We start from the raw sequence: 19,272 nt of genomic DNA, 5'->3' as shown, positions 1-19,272 counted from the left end.
TGGGAGAGGGGGACTGACTGTGTTCTGTGTATTTCCCCCAGATTTTGGATTGTGTAAAGAAGCCATCGATCATGAGAAGAAAGCCTATTCCTTCTGTGGCACAGTGGAGTACATGGCACCAGAGGTTGTGAACAGGCAGGGGCACACCCACAGCGCCGACTGGTGGTCATACGGAGTACTGATGGTAAAAAAAATAAAACAATCTATAACGTGTTTCGGTGTTTGTGTGCGAGTCAGAGCTCTAGAACCTAAATGTGTGTTGTGTATTATCTCCTCCAGTTTGAGATGTTGACAGGAGCGCTGCCATTTCAAGGGAAGGACCGCAAGGAAACGATGAGCCTCATTCTGAAGTGAGCGTCCTCTGCAGGGAGGAATCATCACACAGAAGCCAGAAGATTTTTTTAAAATGCCTCCGCTCAATTTCAAGTGTAATAACATAAGCTGTGTGTCATCTGTCTCTCTCTGCAGGGCGCGTTTGGGAATGCCTCAGTTCCTGAGTTCAGAGGCCCAGTCGCTGCTAAGGTCTTTGTTCAAGAGGAACCCTTGCAACAGACTGGGTTAGTTTCATATCAGGAACATGACTATCGCTGAGGGGAAGCATGTTAGGAGTTTTTTCTCCTTTCTTTACTCAAGAGCGTTGGACTTTAAAAGTTAAAGGGGGAGTTTAACGTTTAGATTTTGTAACGCTCTCACTCAAAACCCTGCGCTTGAGCTCATATATTCATATATATATATATATATATATGAGAAAAACATATATATATATATATATATATAGGGGGAATTGTCCTGCTTGGCTTGCTTTATGTCTTTATGTCTTTCGAACGGGTGAGTACTTTAATTGGGTTAATGCAGGCAGTCCTCCACTTCTATCACTGGCTTCTCATCTGTGTGCTTTAAAATAAACAACTATACCCTCATAGAGCTGGAGTCCAGCAGAATATCTGAGCACAAGCGGGGTATATCTGAGTGTGAGCGCAGGGTTTCAAGTGAGAGCGTTACAGAACCTGAAATTGAACTGAAACTAAACGCTCTTGAATATTGAAAGAAGAAGAAGAAGAAGAAAAAAAAACATAGCGTAAATGCTTTTTCTTTTTAGAAAAGGGGTAAAACTGTCCTAGTCTTTCTTCAGAAACATGTTAATAGTCCTCGAATGAGGTTCCTGCTGCTAAATGTAGATGTTTCCTTCCCAGGATCTGGTGCTGACGGTGCAGAGGAGATCAAACGACACGGCTTCTACTCCACCATAGACTGGAATGTGAGAATATTTTAATATACGAGCATTGAAAAGACTACAATGGGAGGGTTTTCAGTGATATTCTCTCCTCAGTTGTATGGTGAGAGTAAAGGTCCTTTTATTCTTTTCAGAAACTCTTCATGAGAGAAGCCAAGCCTCCATTCAGGCCGGCGGTGGCGCGGCCAGACGACACATTCTACTTTGACTCCGAGTTCACCTCCCGCACCCCTAAAGGTCAGAGGTCAAAGCCCCATCCATGTCTATTTCCTATCAGGATTTCCTCCCCGACAGCGGCAGCAATTTCCCTCCCTCAGCTGAAAACACATATCAATACAGGACCTCATTTTAAGGAGACACTTGCACTTACAGCGCCATTACAACGCAGTAATACTTAATTATTACGACGCTCGTAAAGAATAAATGAGCTATAAGTGTGGTTTACTGCAGCGGACTTTATGAACATTAACAAGTCCCCTTTTCTCCCTAACACTTGACCTTGTTGCGTTACTGTATTACAGACTCGCCTGGCGTGCCCCCAAGTGCCGGAGCTCACCAGCTCTTCAGAGGCTTCAGTTTCATCGCCTCCACCCTGCTGGACGAGGAGGGTTTGGCGGAGCCAGTGCAGCCGCTGCCACACCCAGTGGTCCAGGTCAGACTGCGGCTGTTTCACAAACGACACAGTTTAACGTGTCAGATAGCAGTTTCTGTGAATGATGGAGGAGGGAGAAAAGGGCAGATGCAATGTGTGAGGTGCGTGTGACGCAGATGGGAGGTATGGCGGAGTGAAGCGACTCCAGATGATTGTTTCACGCCCGACAGGATCACTGATTAACTTTGTAAGACTGACAGACACCATTTTTTTTTTTACAAAGAGAGAGAGGGGTTGCCAGAAATAGATCCGGCTCCTTTGCCGACACCCATCAACATCCGTCGACCTTGTCAGCTCTGTCAGTCGCTTACGCCTCCCCCCCCCCCCCCCCTCACCAGCGCTCTTCTATCTACTCTTCCTCCTGCAGCAGCTACACGGGAAGAACCTGCTGTTCAGCGATGGCTACGTTCTAAAGGAAGATATCGGCATGGGCTCCTTCTCTGTTTGCAAACGCTGCGTTCACAAAGCCACCAACACAGAATACGCCGTCAAGGTACGAATACACAAACTGAACGATCACAACTCTTCATGAAAGATGTTTTGTACCGGATACTAGGCCTTCATTATTCTTTCGGATAATCAAAAACATATGTGCAAATTAAGGATTATAATGACTTCATGTGGCGTTTTTTTCCCGTGATTGACAGATGATTGACAAGACCAGCACAGACCCCTCTGAGGAGATTGAGATTCTGCTTCGATATGGACAACACCCCAACATCATAACCCTGAAGGATGTGAGGACAGAAGCATTTTACATCACAGTCTTATTTCCCTGGAGTGCACTGAATGTCCCAGTTGGTGATTTCATTGATTTCATTGATTTCCGTCCCAGGTGTACGATAACGGTAAGCAGGTGTTCCTGGTGACGGAGCTGATGCGCGGTGGCGAGCTGCTCGATCGGATCCTCAAACAGAAGTTCTTCTCAGAGCGAGAGGCCAGCGCTGTGCTTCACACCATCACCAAGACCGCGGAGTACCTGCACTCACAGGGGGTGAGCACCAGTACAGCCCTGAACCCCTGTGCCACTTTACTCTTTCTTTACCGCACATCCAGTTGGCACATTGTGATTCCTCAACATACCAAGGCCAACAAATCAAATTGAATAAAACTATGATTATTAATCGGCTATTTGGGGGAAATAATGGAGAGAGAGGGTTGTCTATTAACCAGAAGGTCGGTGGTTCGATTCTCGGCTCTTGTAATCTGCATTCTGAACCCCAAATTTTGCCTAAAGGCTAGGACTGGAAAAGTGTTATATAAATTCAATTTACCACTTAGTAGTGATTTATATCCTGAGTGAAATATTTAAGTTATTGCTTCTGAGATATTTTGTGACTTTTTTTCTTTTTAATTTGATAATTTAAAAAATAATTATAAAATATAATTTTAGATTCAATGGCGGTTTCATTTTTTAAGAAAATGAGTATCATCTGATTTAAAATGAAAATAATACAAAAGTCAAAATCATAAACAACGATTGCAAAATATTATTTTCCATTCTCTTCGTTTTCATAATTTATAATTTATTTACTTGTAGGTGCAATCAAAGCTTTTGTATGAATGTGGATATAAAATCTTGTTCTTTAAGAAAAACAAATCCCGATTATCTCCTCCCTGTCCCCCGTCCTGTGTCCTCTTGTCCTCCAGGTGGTGCACAGAGACCTGAAGCCCAGTAACATCCTCTACGTGGACGAGTCGGGGAATCCAGAGTCGATCAGGATCTGTGACTTCGGCTTCGCTAAGCAGCTGCGGGCCAACAACGGGCTGCTGATGACGCCCTGCTACACCGCTAACTTCGTGGCCCCCGAGGTGAGCGGGTCACATGCACACCATCTCTCCTCACCTGTAGGGGTCGAGGCTGTGTCCGGGTCTTGATGTGGATTTAAACTGTTAACAGTGCTAGACCCTGAAATAAGACGTGTGACTGTCTCTGACTACGTTACAGGTGTTGAAGCGTCAGGGCTACGATGAAGGATGCGACATCTGGAGTCTGGGAGTCTTACTCTACACCATGCTGGCTGGGTAAATAAAACAACTCTCATATGAAACTGATTTCTGTTCACTGCTCTTCATACTCATACTATCATCTGTCTTAACTGTATCTTCCTCCAGTTTCACTCCATTTGCCAACGGACCTGAGGACACCCCCAATGAGATTCTGAGCCGGATAGGCAGCGGCCGCTTCAGCCTGATCGGAGGAAACTGGGACACTGTGTCTGACGCTGCAAAGGTTAAACTCCAACTTGGCTCTTTTATTGTTTCTGTGCCTCAGTCAGACTGGAGCATGTCTGCCCGTCAGTGCCACAGTTAATAGTGTCTTTTCCCCGTAGGAGCTCGTGTCCAAGATGCTCCATGTGGACCCTCATCAGAGACTGACTGCCAGGCAGGTCCTCAAGCACCCCTGGATCGTCCAGAGAGACAAACTACCCAACAGCCAGCTCCCGCACCAGGATCCCAAACTGGTCAAGGTAACGGCTGAGAGCATTCTCTGGAAATGTAGAGGGGTCCGAGCCTTTCAACAGAATAGTGGCTGATCAGAGTAGATATTTCACATATTTTGTTGTTCTACTAAATACAATGTTACATAGTGTCTGACAGTTTTAATATATTAATTAATCACAGTGGTTTGGATTATAGGCCAATATGTTTTATTTTTAATATGTATTTAGAAACAAATTACTGTGACCATCCCCTGACATTTTTCAATAAGCTTACATTGCTGCCACATGATTTATGTTGCACTTAAAGTTACAAATGTTCCTTTGCCGACATTGCAAATATTTAACACTTTTTAAAATGGTCCATGAAGTTATACATTTAAAAAGTCATAGGTACCAGTCTCCTGAACCCGACAAGTTGTTGTTTTTATATTACCGAATGGCTCCCTTTGTCATACCCACATTCTGGATAGTAACAGTTTTATATACCACCTTGTTTTTAATCCACAGGGAGCCATGGCTGCCACCTACTCCGCCCTGAAGAGCTCCCAACCAACTCCGGAGCTCAAGCCCATCGAGAGCTCCTTCCTGGCTCAGAGGCGCGTCAAGAAGCTTCCCTCTACCTCCCTGTAGAGACTCCCAACCACCAGTCATCTCACTGGAGACTGACCAAAAACCGCACCACCCAGTCAGCTTGCTCAGGGGGGGGGGGGAGGGACTCACTGTCCACACGTCACTTACCAGCCAAGGAACACCGACTGTGGTACTGATCCCCCGCCCCCCCACCCCCCACCCCTCCATCCTTGTGACCTCAGTTGTCCCGCTCCTGCTACCATCCTCCTTGTTCGGGCTCATCAGCTGCCGCTAGTCAGTCTCCTTGGACAAGAAAAGATGGATGGGGGGTGATGAGGGCAAAAAAAAGATTGCAGGTTTTTGGCAGACGTACAAGTGGCTGTGTGTGTGTGTGTGTGTGTGTGTGTGTGAATGTATGTATGTGTGTGTTTGTGTGGTGCAGCCACTTCTTCGATTGCGACAATGAAAGTTTTCCTCTGGTCATCGCTGCTGTGATTGGTTGTCATTCAGCTTGCTGCACGCCTGTCCGTCCGCCTGTTCCGTTGATCGTCTTCTTGTCCTTTTTTGTTCCGTCACGTTGATGAGCTTTATATTACCGGTCGTGCTGCCAAATCAAACCTGTGCCGACGGCACACGCACCACAGTACTGTCCAGCTGCTGTTAAATGTTTATTTTCAATGAGCATTATTAATATGAAAATGAAACATTTCTGCCATAAATGCCTCTTTGGCTTTGGTACAGACAGAACGCAGGAATTCTGGGAAATGTCAAACGCTGATGTTTTGGTTAATGTCAATCGATGCTTTTGTTTTGTTTTACAGAGAGCGATTGTGTGTGTCAGTTGCATGACTTGCTGTGTGTGTATGAGTGTGTACAGTCTTGCGGGACGCTGCAGGGTCATGTGCATGTGATGTGATGACGTCGTGTGGCTTCATGTTTTCTCCGCTCCCTATACTCCGCTTGGTCCTCCCGCTGGCAACTGTTTTGAGATGTCTGTTATTTTTTATTACTACAAAAACTAGTAAAATAGGTGGCTTTCTGTGAAAGAAAACTTGCCCAAGGAACTGTGTGGCATGTTAAAACTCTATATTTGCTATCTTGCTTTTCTCGTTTTCTCCATCTCGTTTCTCGGATGATGCGTATTGGATGCTGTTTTCCTGTGTTGGCTGCTTTTGTTGTTGTTTCTTTCTTCTTTTTGTCCAAAGAAAGTGTTGATTTAAAATAGTGAAAGACACGCTGAGCACACCACGGTCTGTGGACTCAAAGCCGTCACAGGTCTCTTCTTCTGTTTTGGAAACGTAGGGAGGACGAGCGGACTGTGGTCTTTACGGAATCGAGCACTCGGACGCAGCCGCTCTCCTCCCTTAAATTCTCTGTCAAGTCACTGGTTGTTAATCACACACAGGCCTCCTCTCAGTGTGGAGTATCTTCACCCGACTGTTAATTATCTGACTTTTCCTCCCAGTGAATTTGAGAAATCCTAAAGAGCATGTGTCACTGTAAGTAGCCTCAGGGCGTAGGTCCTGCTTTCAGCTCGGTGCCTAGGCCTACAGGTGAGGCAGAATGTCTTACATGGGAAAACACATGAACCCCGGGTCATGCAGCCAGAAGATACTGTGCACGTGTGGCAGGGCAGACCTGTGCTGCGGCTGAATTAACATATGAACCAGCTGTCTTACCTCAAAAGGGATCAAAGTTCTATTATAATTATTGTTTGGTGGCAAAACTCTCCCTCCTTTGACTAAATTGATGGTAAGATGTTATTGTATGATAAAGATGAAGATTTTTATATCTTACGAATATTAAAAATTCAGTTGCTACGACAAACTGTCTCTTGTTCTGTGTAAAATTTGTTCTCCACTGTTTTTGATTACACTTCTATCAGGTTAAGGGAATCAAAGATTACAGATTAGAAATAAACAGACACTGCTCAGCTCCAGAAGAGCTGGAGCCTACATTTCCCATCATGCAACAAACATCTCTTCTTTCAAGCTTTTCTTCCTATTAGTGAAACTTTTTTTAAATTCAGTAACCTCAGTATGTAACACAGGCTTTTTCTTAAAAACTTAGTTATCCTGCTAACTAACAAACACACCAACAAATGAAAAGATAAAGTCCTTGGTAAAAAATTATTAAAACCTAACTTCCCAGATAAAGAAACACTTGAACAATCACATCAGTGTGATAAAAAAAATCTAAAATTTCAGAAGCCGTATTTGAGAAAGAGTGTTGGATGTGAACTTCGAGTTGTTAGTTTGATCCCTGTCCCAGTTGAAAACATGGAGGAAGGGGTGATGGTGATCTATACTGCAGCCAGCCACCAGGGGGCGATCCAGATGATTTGGTTTTGGGAGCTGTAATGTCGTGCATACTTTTATATTGTTTTTGAGTTCATCACATACAAACTTTTACTACAGGAGCAGTTTTATCTTTTCACCTGACTGAAATGAGTCTGATGCTCTGAGACTATCTATCTAAAACATATCAGTTTTTGATTTGTGATTTTAAGGTAATATGGTTAACAGATATTATAAAGTCCCCTGGTCACATTCAGTCATGGGGATCTGCAGACTTTGGTACCACAGCAGCTCCTTACCTTCCCACAGTAAGTGTATCTAGATCCATCAGAGAGCCCTGCATCGAAACTGATATCGGAACAGAAAATGGTGCACTGGTGCATCCCCATAATGCACCTGGTTATCTGACCTTCAGCGCCTGCCTTCTTGTGGGTCCTCAGCCTGGTGTGTTTCCTCTGCCGGGCACTGGGGGGAGTTAAAGTGTAAGAAAGTTTTCATGTTAAGCGCCAAATGGATCCAGGCCCAGAGCTGAATGTGTTGCTGTCAAAGATGACATCACATGCTGCCGACTCATTGAAATCAGTCCTTTATCCAGGGTCTTACTTATTGCTCTTAAATATCATAATATATCAGGAAAACAAATATCGCAGCTTCACAATACAATTTGAGCCCTCTAGAAAAAAGGGACAGGAGGTACCCTGTGTCTGTCCTTGAAATGCAAATTAATAGTTAAACATGCACACTGTTGAAAACCTGAAACATCTGCATGTAAATGACTCCCTGCCTGTAGGATCCTGTCATCTTACTCCATCTTCTCCTCCTGCTCTCCCTCGTGGGCTTTCCCTCCTGCACCATGAACACATCACAGCATGTCCTGCTTTACAGTATCAACCCGTACAATCACCACATACTGTATGCACAGCAGCACTTGTTTACATAACAGCCACACAGAAGCTGCTCCTGCTCCTCCTGCTCCTGCTGCTGCTGCTGCTGCTGCTCCTCCTGCTCCTGCCGCTGCTCCTGCTGCTGCTGTGGGGCTGCATCTGCATTCCACTGACATGCTGTGCACCACCATGTCCGAGAGAAATGCTTAAGTCTTAACTTATTTATACAGACACACACTTACACACTATTTAGATACACAGCATTTTCCAAAGGGCTTTGCTCACTGTGCTGTGATGTTGTCGTAACAGTAATTCACTGGAATTAATGACTTCCTGCTCTTGAATGCACATGCAGGCTGTACTCACACAAATCAATGCTTAACTCCCCCCCCACCCCCCGAAAATCTACTGACTCCACACACACACACAGGTTTTTAGCAGCTACCCTTATTTATGTTATGCTTTTGTTGCATCTGTGTATGTTTGTTTATTATTTGTTTTCAAGCAGGATTATACAAATACTACTCCTCAGATTTTTGCTCTGGATCCAGGGTTTTTTCCTTTACTTGCTCTGGATCCAGGGTTTTTTCCTTTACTTGAACCATGATGGATTCAGACCTACCACTAACCTTAACCAAACCTCAACTCACAATCTTACCACTTACCTTAACCGGGAGCTGATTGTGTTTTACCTAATTAGGCCTTTGTACCAAATGAGGTCTACTGGTTCTGACAAGGTCAGTGTTTATGCTGGAAAGGGTCAGGTTCTCTCACACGCACACACACACACACACACAGATGGACTGACTCAGCCCCCAGCAAACTGATATTGATTACAAAAAAGCAGAGAGCCGGCATCATCTCCCTCGTCTGTTGTCCATCTCTGCAGCTGTCAGCTGAAGCTGTTCTGTTCTAACTGAGGTCGAATCGTCTTTGTTTTCTGATGAGTGACAGTGTCTGAACGTACAGTGCACGTGAGAGAGCAGGCAGATCCCTGTCTTATCTATAGAAGGATACTGTCCAGGCCTGAATACTTCACTAGACGTTCCTCTGTAGTTTAAGAGCTCTTGTGATGTGGTCTGTATTTGTGTGTGTATGTGTTTGTGTCTTTTTCTAGTTGATGTCAATTGTGATGTGATGCTCATAAAATTCCCTGGGGTTCTGTTTAATTACATATGCAAGCACAAAAAACCCGACTGACACTGTATCTCGCTCTTGCTCTCTCCACGGCACATGTTTCCAAAAGTAATTTATAATTTTTACAGAAAAAAAAAGGTCCTACATAATTCATAATAACAGCTTTTCTACACACGACAAACACTGCACAATTCATTCTGGATACTGGATACTGATATACAGTACACATGCAATGCACAGTATCTAACAGGAGCAGCACCAGACCTGGAGCAACCGCCCTGCTGCTGCTCAGTATAAGACAATAATGAAAGACGTGTGTGAAAATATCTAGGTCACATCTGACACATAATTTATCATAAGACCGATAAGATCCCAATGCTCTGGTGAGATTTACATTTTTCAGTCCTTTATATACGAGAGGCATGTTTTTCTTCTTGGCCATTTTAAAACTTTTAAAGTGTAATGACTCTTTTACGTCCACCTTAATAGATGAGTGTCTAAATCATCCTGTTCATATCATAAGTTAACAGGGAAATGTGACAGAACAGTTGCAAAAGTATAAGTAGTGACATAGAATGTTTTCTAGACAGACTGGAGCTCTAAAATAAAGATATCAAAATAATCTATTTGACAGTGGCATGTTGCACAACCAGTAGTCTGGTTCAACAATAAGTACCATGTAAAAAATAGAAAATAAAAGAAGCCCTCTTGATCCCTGATATCTTTACTTACTCAAGCCGGGATGTTTATACTGAGCTAATGTGTAAATATGGGGGAAACACATGCATGTAACAAAGAATGATTATCAATATGTCCAGTGTTTAATCTGCATTGTTTAATATCAAGGGAAACTAGGGCTATGTAATAGCACTAACGGACCCGAGCCCTGCACTAATATTAATATATGAGCTGTTCAGGTCAGGATTGTGATCATAGGTGTCATAGATCATAAATTGTGATTTTTTTTTGTATTACTATCTCTTTCTATTTCTATATCTCTCTTTATTTCTTTATCTCTCTTTATGTATCTCGCTATCTCCAAATCTCTCCCTATCTCTCTCACTCAATGTCTCATCTTGCCAGCACAGTTGTCTTGGTATCCTCTTTATGATTATGATGCTTTTACAGTCGTTCTTATTTTTCTGGCTTTTTTGAAAAGCAGGTTAAAGACCTGCAGAGCATCTTCCTGTAATTTATTCCTCCTATAGGCACATAGAGTACAAGCTCTCCTTTCTTGTTCTCCATCTCTGTCTTTGTAAGTGACTCTCTCTCTCTCTCTCTCTCTCTCTCTCTCTCTCTCTCTCTGGAGATCACTAAAGCTAAAAGCACGGAGAGAGTACAGTGTCGGTGCTGTGATGAAAACAAAGAGCTAAGTGAACACTTTAATACGCCGGCACACACACACACACACACACACACACACACACACACACACACACACACACACCTCTGTCTGACCTGCTAAAAGCCTCATCGCTTTGACTCTCTCTCACTGAAGGCCGATATTTAAAACATCACGTCTCAGTGCTCCAAATGCACCACAAGCAATTTTTTCACTTATGGGTTTCTCTCTTATTATTTCTGAGGGTATTGGAGTGAACTTGTCGAGTGTGTTAACTTCTCTGATCGTATCACGTCTGCCAGGCGGCTGCAGAACCAGTCGATAAATGTCTAGACGGAGAGGATAAGCGTAGATGTTGGGGGAGGCGACGCTACAGCTGTGAGAAGAAGAACACTATGAAAATCTGTTTTAAGTTGATGTAACTTATCAGATGAGTGTCAAATCTGAAATATGAGTTTGGGTGTCAGTTTTTAAACGAGGTGAATTGGTAGATTGAGGATTGAACACAGCAGAAAAGCTTTAAATTGGGTGATATGCTCTGAGTGGACTACCAGACTCACCTGACTCACCAGACCCTGTGAGCACGAGGATCTTTTCCATTCTGTTAAATGCTGCCTAAAACTGCCAAAGAATTACGGTGACCTTGACCTTTGACCTATGACGCACAAAATCTCCTTGAGTCTAACTGAACATTCCCCTCAAGGCCTTCTTGAGATATCGTGTTCACATAATATTCATTTAATTTGTCAATACTGAGATAAACAATATTTGAATTATAAAGTCCCCATTATTTTCTTGTAGCCAAACAGATTTTCTTGGCAACTGGGAGTCTATGTTGTTTTTCAGTAGAGAAAAGTCTAGTTTATTCAATTGTGCATGTGTGTGTGCATGTTTGTGGACACGTGTTTGTCTGTCTGCTTGTTACATGTGACTTAAATCTTTGAACTGCCACAGAGGTCAAAAGAGGGAAATGTGGAAAAGAATGAAAACAGGGAAATGGTGATAATGCTAAGCAGGAGAGTGATACACACAAACACACACACACACACACACACACACACACACCGCTTTTGCCATCTGATGTTGAGGCTGTGTTGCTAGGGGCAACTATAGAGAGGGAGATGGAGAGAGCAGCCGGTAGGAGGGATGGCGGCAGAGAGGCTGGGAGAACAGAAACTGAGCCAAAATGGCCTCAGCAAAGGGGAGAAAAACCTGATACTCCTGCATCTCTCGCCTCACTCTGCCTCGCGTGACTGAGCAGAGCTGATCAAAGCACAGCTCCGCACGACGACGAGGCAAAACAGTCAAGCAGAGGACACGACCGTCTGCCAGCATCAGCAGCACAGAGGCGAAGCTGCCCAATCATCGGCTGACGTAGCCAGGATCTCAGCAGCCAATGAGCTGTCAGCAGGCTCCTCCCCAGCACAACCACTCAGATGCAGAGACAGCACAAGCCTGCCTCGGATCTCTTATTAATGAATTGAGCAGTCGCCCGGCTGCATCACTGCACATCTCCGCTCCGTCTGCTCGGCTGCTCACCGCTCCGACACAGGAGGACAGACGGAAAACACAGACGGCAGCAGCACAGCAGGAGCTGAACACCGGCCATGAAGCGACGACAAAGAAACACAGACTCCCACGATGAGGACACCACCGGGAACATGGCAGCAGCTATTAAAAACAAGGACCCACATCCAGATCTTCAACCGCCGGGTTCACCTTCTCCATCATCATCATCTTCTCCTCCTCTCCTCCCACTGGCCCTGCCACCGTCCACATCTGCCTCCGCTCTCCTGGCTCTGGCCTCTCCGGCCACCAGGCGCTCCATTTCCATGGGGGACTTCCGGAGGGTGGCAGGGGCTCTCCTAACCAGGTCCGACCCCCCGTCCACCTCAGCCACGGCCCCCTCGTCCAAGCACGTCACCCCCAGCTCCAGCATGGAGTTCGAGGCGGCTCGTCGGCGCCTCCTGGAGGTTGAGGAGCGCCAGCGGGTCATCAGAGAGATGGAGCGACGGCTGGAGGAGCTCAGGGAGGTGTTTGTGCGCTCGGAGGAGGAGGTGGTGGTTCACGGGGAGGTGGTGTCGAGGATATCTAGCGGGGCCCAGCAGGGGGAGCTGTATGTGGCGGAGAACAGCCAGCGGCTGAAGAAAGGCCTGAGGTTCAAGAAGCATCGACCCACCATCGTCTTCTCCTCCATGCTTGGACTCCGCACGTGCCTGCCCTGGCCTGTGAAGCTCAAATAGGACTTTCCACCTTTTTCAACTTTTGCTTTCGAAATGTGCTTTACATAAACAGGAAGACCAACTTCCATTCTTTAGAGATCACACATTGTCACGGCTGCTCTACAGTTTCCACCTTTCTGCTATTATATCCTGAGGCTGGTCCATCAGGTCTTTAGAGTGCCTATCACAAATGCTAGTAAGGAGCTTCCTGTTAGGTGCGTTTCTGACCAACTTCAACCAGTGCTACGTGAACAGCATGTCATTTTGCTTTTCTTGTTTACCACCGATACTTTGCTGCTTGCATTGACTTGAATAGGATGGATCGGACATTGATATAGAAACCATGGTGTGTGGATGAGTCATGTCCAGGTGAGGTAACAGGAGCTTTGCTGTGCATCTCGGCAGCAACGGACAAAAGGCCAATGAGGACGTCAACCGTCGAGAAAAAGGGATGAGAACGAGGGAAGCATTAAAACAGAGGAGAAGGGCAGTGGCAGTGGACGTGGACAAGAGATGAGGCTTGGTAGGGATTGCTGCATTGTTATAAAACCAAGGACCCAGGAAGGAGCTAGGAAAATAATGCAGTTTGTACTTAGTGGAGGGTAGAGACGTTTCAATTAATCGTGCCTTGGCTTCTCTGCGACCACTCGTCCACCACCGGTCGCACACACCGTTTTTTTAGGCGGCATTGAACAACTGGGAGAGCAAGAGAGGTGTTCACACTTGGACGATTCCACCCGTGGCCTCTTTTTTTTTACCCAGTCACCTAGAAACCGCTCGTCTCTCGACCCTAGATCCACTTCCACAAAACCTACCAACCGTATCCGGCAGAGCACCGTAACCACAACACTCCTCCACCGCTGCAGGATTTAGGATCTACAGGTTTCTGCTGCGTTTATTTACATAAATTAGAATGTTATGCCGGATATTTCTGATTCAAGCTTGTTGGACCTGATCTTTTACCTCGGGTTGCACTTAAGTTAAGCCATGCATCCGTTAGCAAGGAGAGCTAACCATCACTGGTTGTGTGTTGGTGTTGAATGTGACAATGTCAGGTGGTTGGCACCCCCGAACGTCACCCGTTTTGTAGGTTGCACGGGAACAGCTTCACCACCATGACGTCAATTTAATCTGTTTGTTTAGGCACAGTTTTGGAAGCTAGATGATACTTTTTATTTTGTTAGGTCACTTTAATAGATCGGTTGATAATTGTGTTGCACTTGTTCACACACAGACGTATCATTGTCCCATGTGCAGTGGATGACCTAATTTCTACTTATAGATCACTCTGTTTTTTTGGCCTAATTCTTCTTTTCCTTCCCACCATTCCTCTTGTGTTTGGATTAGGGGATGACTGCGTATCTATTCCACCAATCCTTTTTCGCTTCAGCTTTGTGTGTGTGTGTGCGTGTCTGTGTGTGTGTAGAAATCACAGCCGGTACACCAGAGATATCTATTTTGGGCGTTCAAAGGTTATTGCACAGAGGCAGGCATTCAATCTTGGTGCAGCAATGTGGGAGCAATTTAGCATCCATCTTTATGTGTGGGCTACTTTCCAAAATCATGAAAAAGGGATTTCTGCAGAGCATGAATCCAAGATTCTTCTTCTTCTTCTTCTTCTTCTTCTTCTTTGCGCTGTTTGTTCTTCTTTATAAATGACCCCTGAAAGAACAAAGGCGGAAGGCTGTTTACAAGACAGGCGTATGCTCAGACTGTATAATTGCTCACTGTAGATTTCCGTGCAATTATATATTCCGGTTTTAATTGTTCCCTGGATGGAAAGACGGGCAGGATGGGCATACGCTACTGCGTCATGTGAGACGCATTAGAGAATCATGTAAAAAAGACAAGGGCAAAAGAAGAAAGTGATGTATTGCTTTAAGACCAGATCGCTTGTTCTGAGGCAAAGTGAGAATAAAAACAGAAAATATCTAAACAACACATTTAGTTTAGTCATGTACAGTAAGTTGATCCAAATCAATCAGAACAAGGCCACAGGTTAATTTTGGTTATTTTCTAATTTGACTATAAGGGCTTCAACTACTTATAGTTTTTTTTTAAAGCACATTTAAAGGGTTACTCAACCAATTTTTTAACAAAGATCTCAGTGATAATAACAATAATAATAAATACAAATAATCTATGGTTATATAAGCTCAAGGACATTTTAAACAGTACCTCTACAAAATTGGTCATTGGAGACACATGTATGAAATTCTAGTGCATCATGGGGAATATAGTTTCCTGTTGATCTATAGCTTGACTTAAAAAATGGACTCACATATTCAGGGAACCTGTTGTTGGGCATCTCGCCCCTGAGTTCCCCCTTTAAGTGGTGCAGTGTTTCTGACGTTCAGATTTCTGATCACCATGCTGACTTATTATTGAATGTTGACTCACTTGAAACATTCCACACATATACACGACCAAGGGAACTACTGCTTTCTGTCCTTGTGCACATCTATACCAAACAATATTCAGCTGAGGTCAAGCAAGTGCAGAATAAAAAGTTCTTTTAGGCCTTAAAACATGTCTTCATTATCCTAATGTATGTGTACAGCTAGAGCTACAACTGAATATACAGCGGGCCTATATATTGCTTTTTAATATGCCTTATCAGATGTCTGTCTACACTTTGGAAGGAGCCAGTGATGAGTGTGATGGTAAAGAGGTGAACTCACTCATTATCTGGTCGGAAGAAAAAACCATTAAAAGAAAGAAAAACAAACAAGTCATGCACTGTTGTGGCACTGCACCTTTTGTGTTTTTTCTATGAATGAAAACTACGTTTCCCAAAGACCTCTGGGCCCACTTGCAGAAAGAATGTAATATGTTACTCAAGTGTTTCGTTTTTTTTCTTCCTAAAGACTAAATATCCAACTGTTTGAACCTGTGGTGGATAAATGGAATTTAACATAAGTTTCAATGATCAGCGAGTAAACACTGACCAACCACATCAAAATCACTTTTCTAATATGTATTTATTCTTTTCTGAATGTTTTAATATTTTGTGTTTGTTTCTGTGATGTGTTTTGAATTTATCGCTCTGGTGAACTAAGCACAGAACTTTTAATGTTTCCTTAAATCAGGTGTTTCTTAGCTTTTAATCACACTATAACTGAAAAATTATATTCTACTTCAGAATGAATGTAAAAATGTCATACGCTTAATTGTAAAAACAGGTTTGGAGTCAATTTACTTTCATTTCCAAATGTTAACTGAAAAAGTTATGTGTGTAATTACGTAGCCTTAATGTAGAATCATTCATTTGACAATGAATGGTTATAGTAATCTTCAAATGTATTTTAGAAGCAGCTGGATGGAAAGTAATTTGTCCCCAAACCTCCCTCATGTTTCAGCAGTGTGTCTGTAAAGGGCATTTGCTTCCTGCAGTGAATGAATGTACATGAATGTAAGTTCTGCTGTTTTACGTGTGCGTTTGCGACCACTTTATCTCATTTACTTGAGCACAGAGCTACAATGTACAAGACTGGTAAATGTTTAAAGATAGATTTAATTTGCAGGATCATCAGATTTTGTAAGAAAGGCTGAATTATTAGAATAAAAATGAATAAATGACTGAAATGTTGCAGAGAAGTGATTCTTTCCTCTAAACAGGCTGCAGACTCTCCTGCTGCAAATCGCCTGTATAAAATATTAATTTCTAAAGGTGGGATCTCTAAATATTACATCTTTTGCAGTCATGTGGGAGGTCTGGGAGCTGTTGGGTCACCTTGCAGCAGCACAGCGAGCGCCTGCTCAGCAGGAAACGGCTCTTTGACGTAAAGTAGGACGCCGCAGGCCGGAGAAGAACAGATTGTGACAGAGGTGCTTTGGTGCACATACATTAAACATGCATTATTTCTGCATTCTGTCATTTGCTGGTCGATTAGAGCCTTTTTCCCTCGGTTGATGATACACTTAAATGGATGTTAGATAACCCCTCACTCACATTAAAAGGCCAGAATTACTGGAAATGTATATATCCCACTTCCAAGTGCTCATTACTGCGAGCCAGGATTTGTGAAGTTGCACTAAGCCGATGGTTTTTGCTGCTGCTCTCTTAATGAAAGGGCTGCACCCACGTAGATGGCTTTTAAGTGGGCACATCTCAGTGTATGGGGTATTAGTACATTTGAACATCCTCTATTATTTCTAGAGATTACAGACTCTGATGCATATAAACTTATTCAAAGAAAGTTAATAATGGAACCGAGCCACACTTCTCTTCCCCCCCAGGAAAGATAGAAACCTGGAGATTAGTGGCGGCTTTACGCTGCATTTCATGGATTAATATTATATTCCACTGCATGTATTAAATTCTTTTTGAGTGTAGTGTTTGTGTATTAGTACATATAAAACAGATTAGTGAATAAATACATTTACCACACAGTATGCGTATTAAACGTTCAAAGAGTGCATACATCGTATTGTGTGCAATAGTACAAGCAGGCCGGCCTAATGGTAGAACACGTGCGTGTTGGGGGGGGGGGCTACTGAGTGGACACAGGAGAGTAAGCTGCGGCAGGCAGCATCATTATCCTGGCTGTTAGAGGTGGCCCGTTATGTAAGTGACAGGTTGGAATTTCATCATCCAGGCTTTGGGACGGGGGGGGACTAAGTAACATCCGGATGGAGGCGAAATGAGACTAGACGGGTGGAGAGGTGCAGGGAAAACTGCCAAGAGAGAGATGAATGGATGGATGGAGACATTTTGGCTTTGGGAGGCAGCTATGAGGATGGCAGACAATGGCGGGATAACATTTAGTTGTATAGACAGATTATTAAGCCAGAAAACGTTGAAGTACATCAGTGGTCTCTTTCAGAAACGTCCTTCTCAAACTCGTGTTTTGGAACTTGATTGAAAATGTATTTTATTGTAGACCAAAACTTGTGGAGGACAAACCTCCACTAAGGGCTTACAACAGACCCCTTAAATGCATTCAAGCTGCATGAAACCACACACAATCAGTTCCCTTAATATGTCATTATTTTCAACAAGATCCTTATAAATTGGTAAAAAAAGAAAACAATGTCCTATCTTGCAATGTTGAAGAAAGGGAAAAAAGATTTCTGGGATCCCTTTGTTTAGATTCGCCCTAAAAAGAGTCCATTCTTGGCCCATGTCCTGTCTTTTCACCAAGTTTCATGGAAATCTTTTCAGATGTTTTGCCGTAAAAGAACCACAATTTAAAACATCATCTTCTGAAGAGGCAGTTGTTCAACATCAGAGAGGGAGAATACGTACTGAGAATATTTTCCGTTTAAAGTATAAGTATATATATAAAAGTCTCTAAGTATAGACTTACATTTTTCTAGTCTTGTGATTTTTTTCTACTCATCTTACCTTCTACCTTTGTGTAACTAAACTAGTGTGGGTCTATAATTTCCAGGTATTAGATGCTAAAGTGCAATCAATCGATTGGCAACAAAAACTGAACAATATTCAGCCAAGTGTACTTTTCAACATATTGTGCTATAGTAAGTGCAGGAGGAAGTGATGGCCATTAAAGCCCTGGCATAGGAAGTGGTGCATGGACCCACACTAACTAAATAATTTAAACAATGTGTGGTTGCACTGCGCATAAAGAGCTCGGTACCGTTGGTCTGCATTAGCCTCCTGGCTATTATCCAACCACACTACATCAGTCCACTGGACTCACGCCTCGTCCACACTTCTAAAGACTGAACTTTATCAGACATGTTGGAAATTTACTAAGTAAAGTTGACTTATAATGTTTTCACCCCAGCAGCATGTCACAAAACAACTGAACAGATGTTCAGGAAAGTGGATGGGAGGATGCGATACGCCTCAGGAAATTACACATTTAATTAAGTTGCAGTTTCAGATCAGGCGGCGGATGAAAGATGGTTTTTACTTGAACATTGTGAGATGAGGGTGTTTTGCAACTGATTTCCCAGAGAATAAGTAATTCATGGATCCGGATGGAAAATATCATATTGAAGGCTTCTGATGCTGGGTTGTCTTTAAGGGGACTGTCGGGTTATTTTATGCTATAAAACCTTAATACCAAACACCACTCCACTATCACTAATGCACATATGGGGCTTAAAATGACATCAAAAGCAAACGTTTTTTGGGATATTTTGTCATTTTTGTTCAATGTGATAACGTGTTGTCCATCTTCATATGCAGTTTGTGGCGGTGCTGGAGAAACTTTGATCTTGTCATATTGTATTGAAGTGTTAATGTGCTGTGTTACAAGCAGAGGTTTTTGAATTTGGGGAACTAATATTTACGGGTGTGTGCCATTTGGTGCAGGGATCTAGTGATTCTAAATGACCAGTCAGCTGACACGTCTCTCTCATTATTGGTTTGCCTCATCATCTATACTGGGACAGGACGACGTCAGCAGTGTGCAGGCCACTTTGCTAAATCTCAGGAATAATTCAAACGGAAGTGAGCGCCTGCCGCCTGCCCGTCCTTTACTCATCCCTGTCAGTGTTTGTTCCAAAGCAAGAGGGACGG

The 19,272-nt window shown here is 43.4% G+C and overlaps 2 protein-coding genes across 4 annotated transcripts in view; both read left to right on the top strand.

Annotated features, from left to right (window-relative positions):
* Positions 1–6,727, top strand: part of rps6ka1 (ribosomal protein S6 kinase a, polypeptide 1) — a 48,066-nt gene extending 41,339 nt beyond the window's left edge. For all 3 annotated transcript variants that reach the window (XM_062398137.1, XM_062398138.1, XM_062398135.1), the window contains 14 exons: positions 42–184; positions 280–350; positions 469–557; positions 1,194–1,258; positions 1,369–1,471; positions 1,756–1,886; positions 2,254–2,379; positions 2,534–2,623; positions 2,722–2,880; positions 3,537–3,698; positions 3,835–3,911; positions 4,002–4,119; positions 4,220–4,357; positions 4,838–6,727. In XM_062398137.1, the coding sequence (XP_062254121.1) occupies positions 42–184; positions 280–350; positions 469–557; positions 1,194–1,258; positions 1,369–1,471; positions 1,756–1,886; positions 2,254–2,379; positions 2,534–2,623; positions 2,722–2,880; positions 3,537–3,698; positions 3,835–3,911; positions 4,002–4,119; positions 4,220–4,357; positions 4,838–4,960 (1,595 nt within the window). In that variant the 3' untranslated portion in view covers positions 4,961–6,727. The remainder of the gene's footprint in view (positions 1–41; positions 185–279; positions 351–468; positions 558–1,193; positions 1,259–1,368; positions 1,472–1,755; positions 1,887–2,253; positions 2,380–2,533; positions 2,624–2,721; positions 2,881–3,536; positions 3,699–3,834; positions 3,912–4,001; positions 4,120–4,219; positions 4,358–4,837) is intronic.
* A 5,285-nt stretch (positions 6,728–12,012) lies between these two features.
* LOC133961473 (TMF-regulated nuclear protein 1-like) lies at positions 12,013–16,529 on the top strand. The gene has a single exon (XM_062396589.1). It carries the CDS (start codon positions 12,168–12,170, stop codon positions 12,801–12,803), a length of 636 nt encoding a protein of 211 aa, XP_062252573.1. The 5' UTR covers positions 12,013–12,167; the 3' UTR covers positions 12,804–16,529.
* Positions 16,530–19,272: the final 2,743 nt, after the last annotated feature.

Source organism: Platichthys flesus, chromosome 10 (genome assembly GCF_949316205.1).
Source record: "Platichthys flesus chromosome 10, fPlaFle2.1, whole genome shotgun sequence".
Classification (NCBI taxonomy): Eukaryota; Metazoa; Chordata; class Actinopteri; order Pleuronectiformes; family Pleuronectidae; genus Platichthys; species Platichthys flesus.
This window is presented reverse-complemented; position numbering and strand designations above follow the sequence as displayed.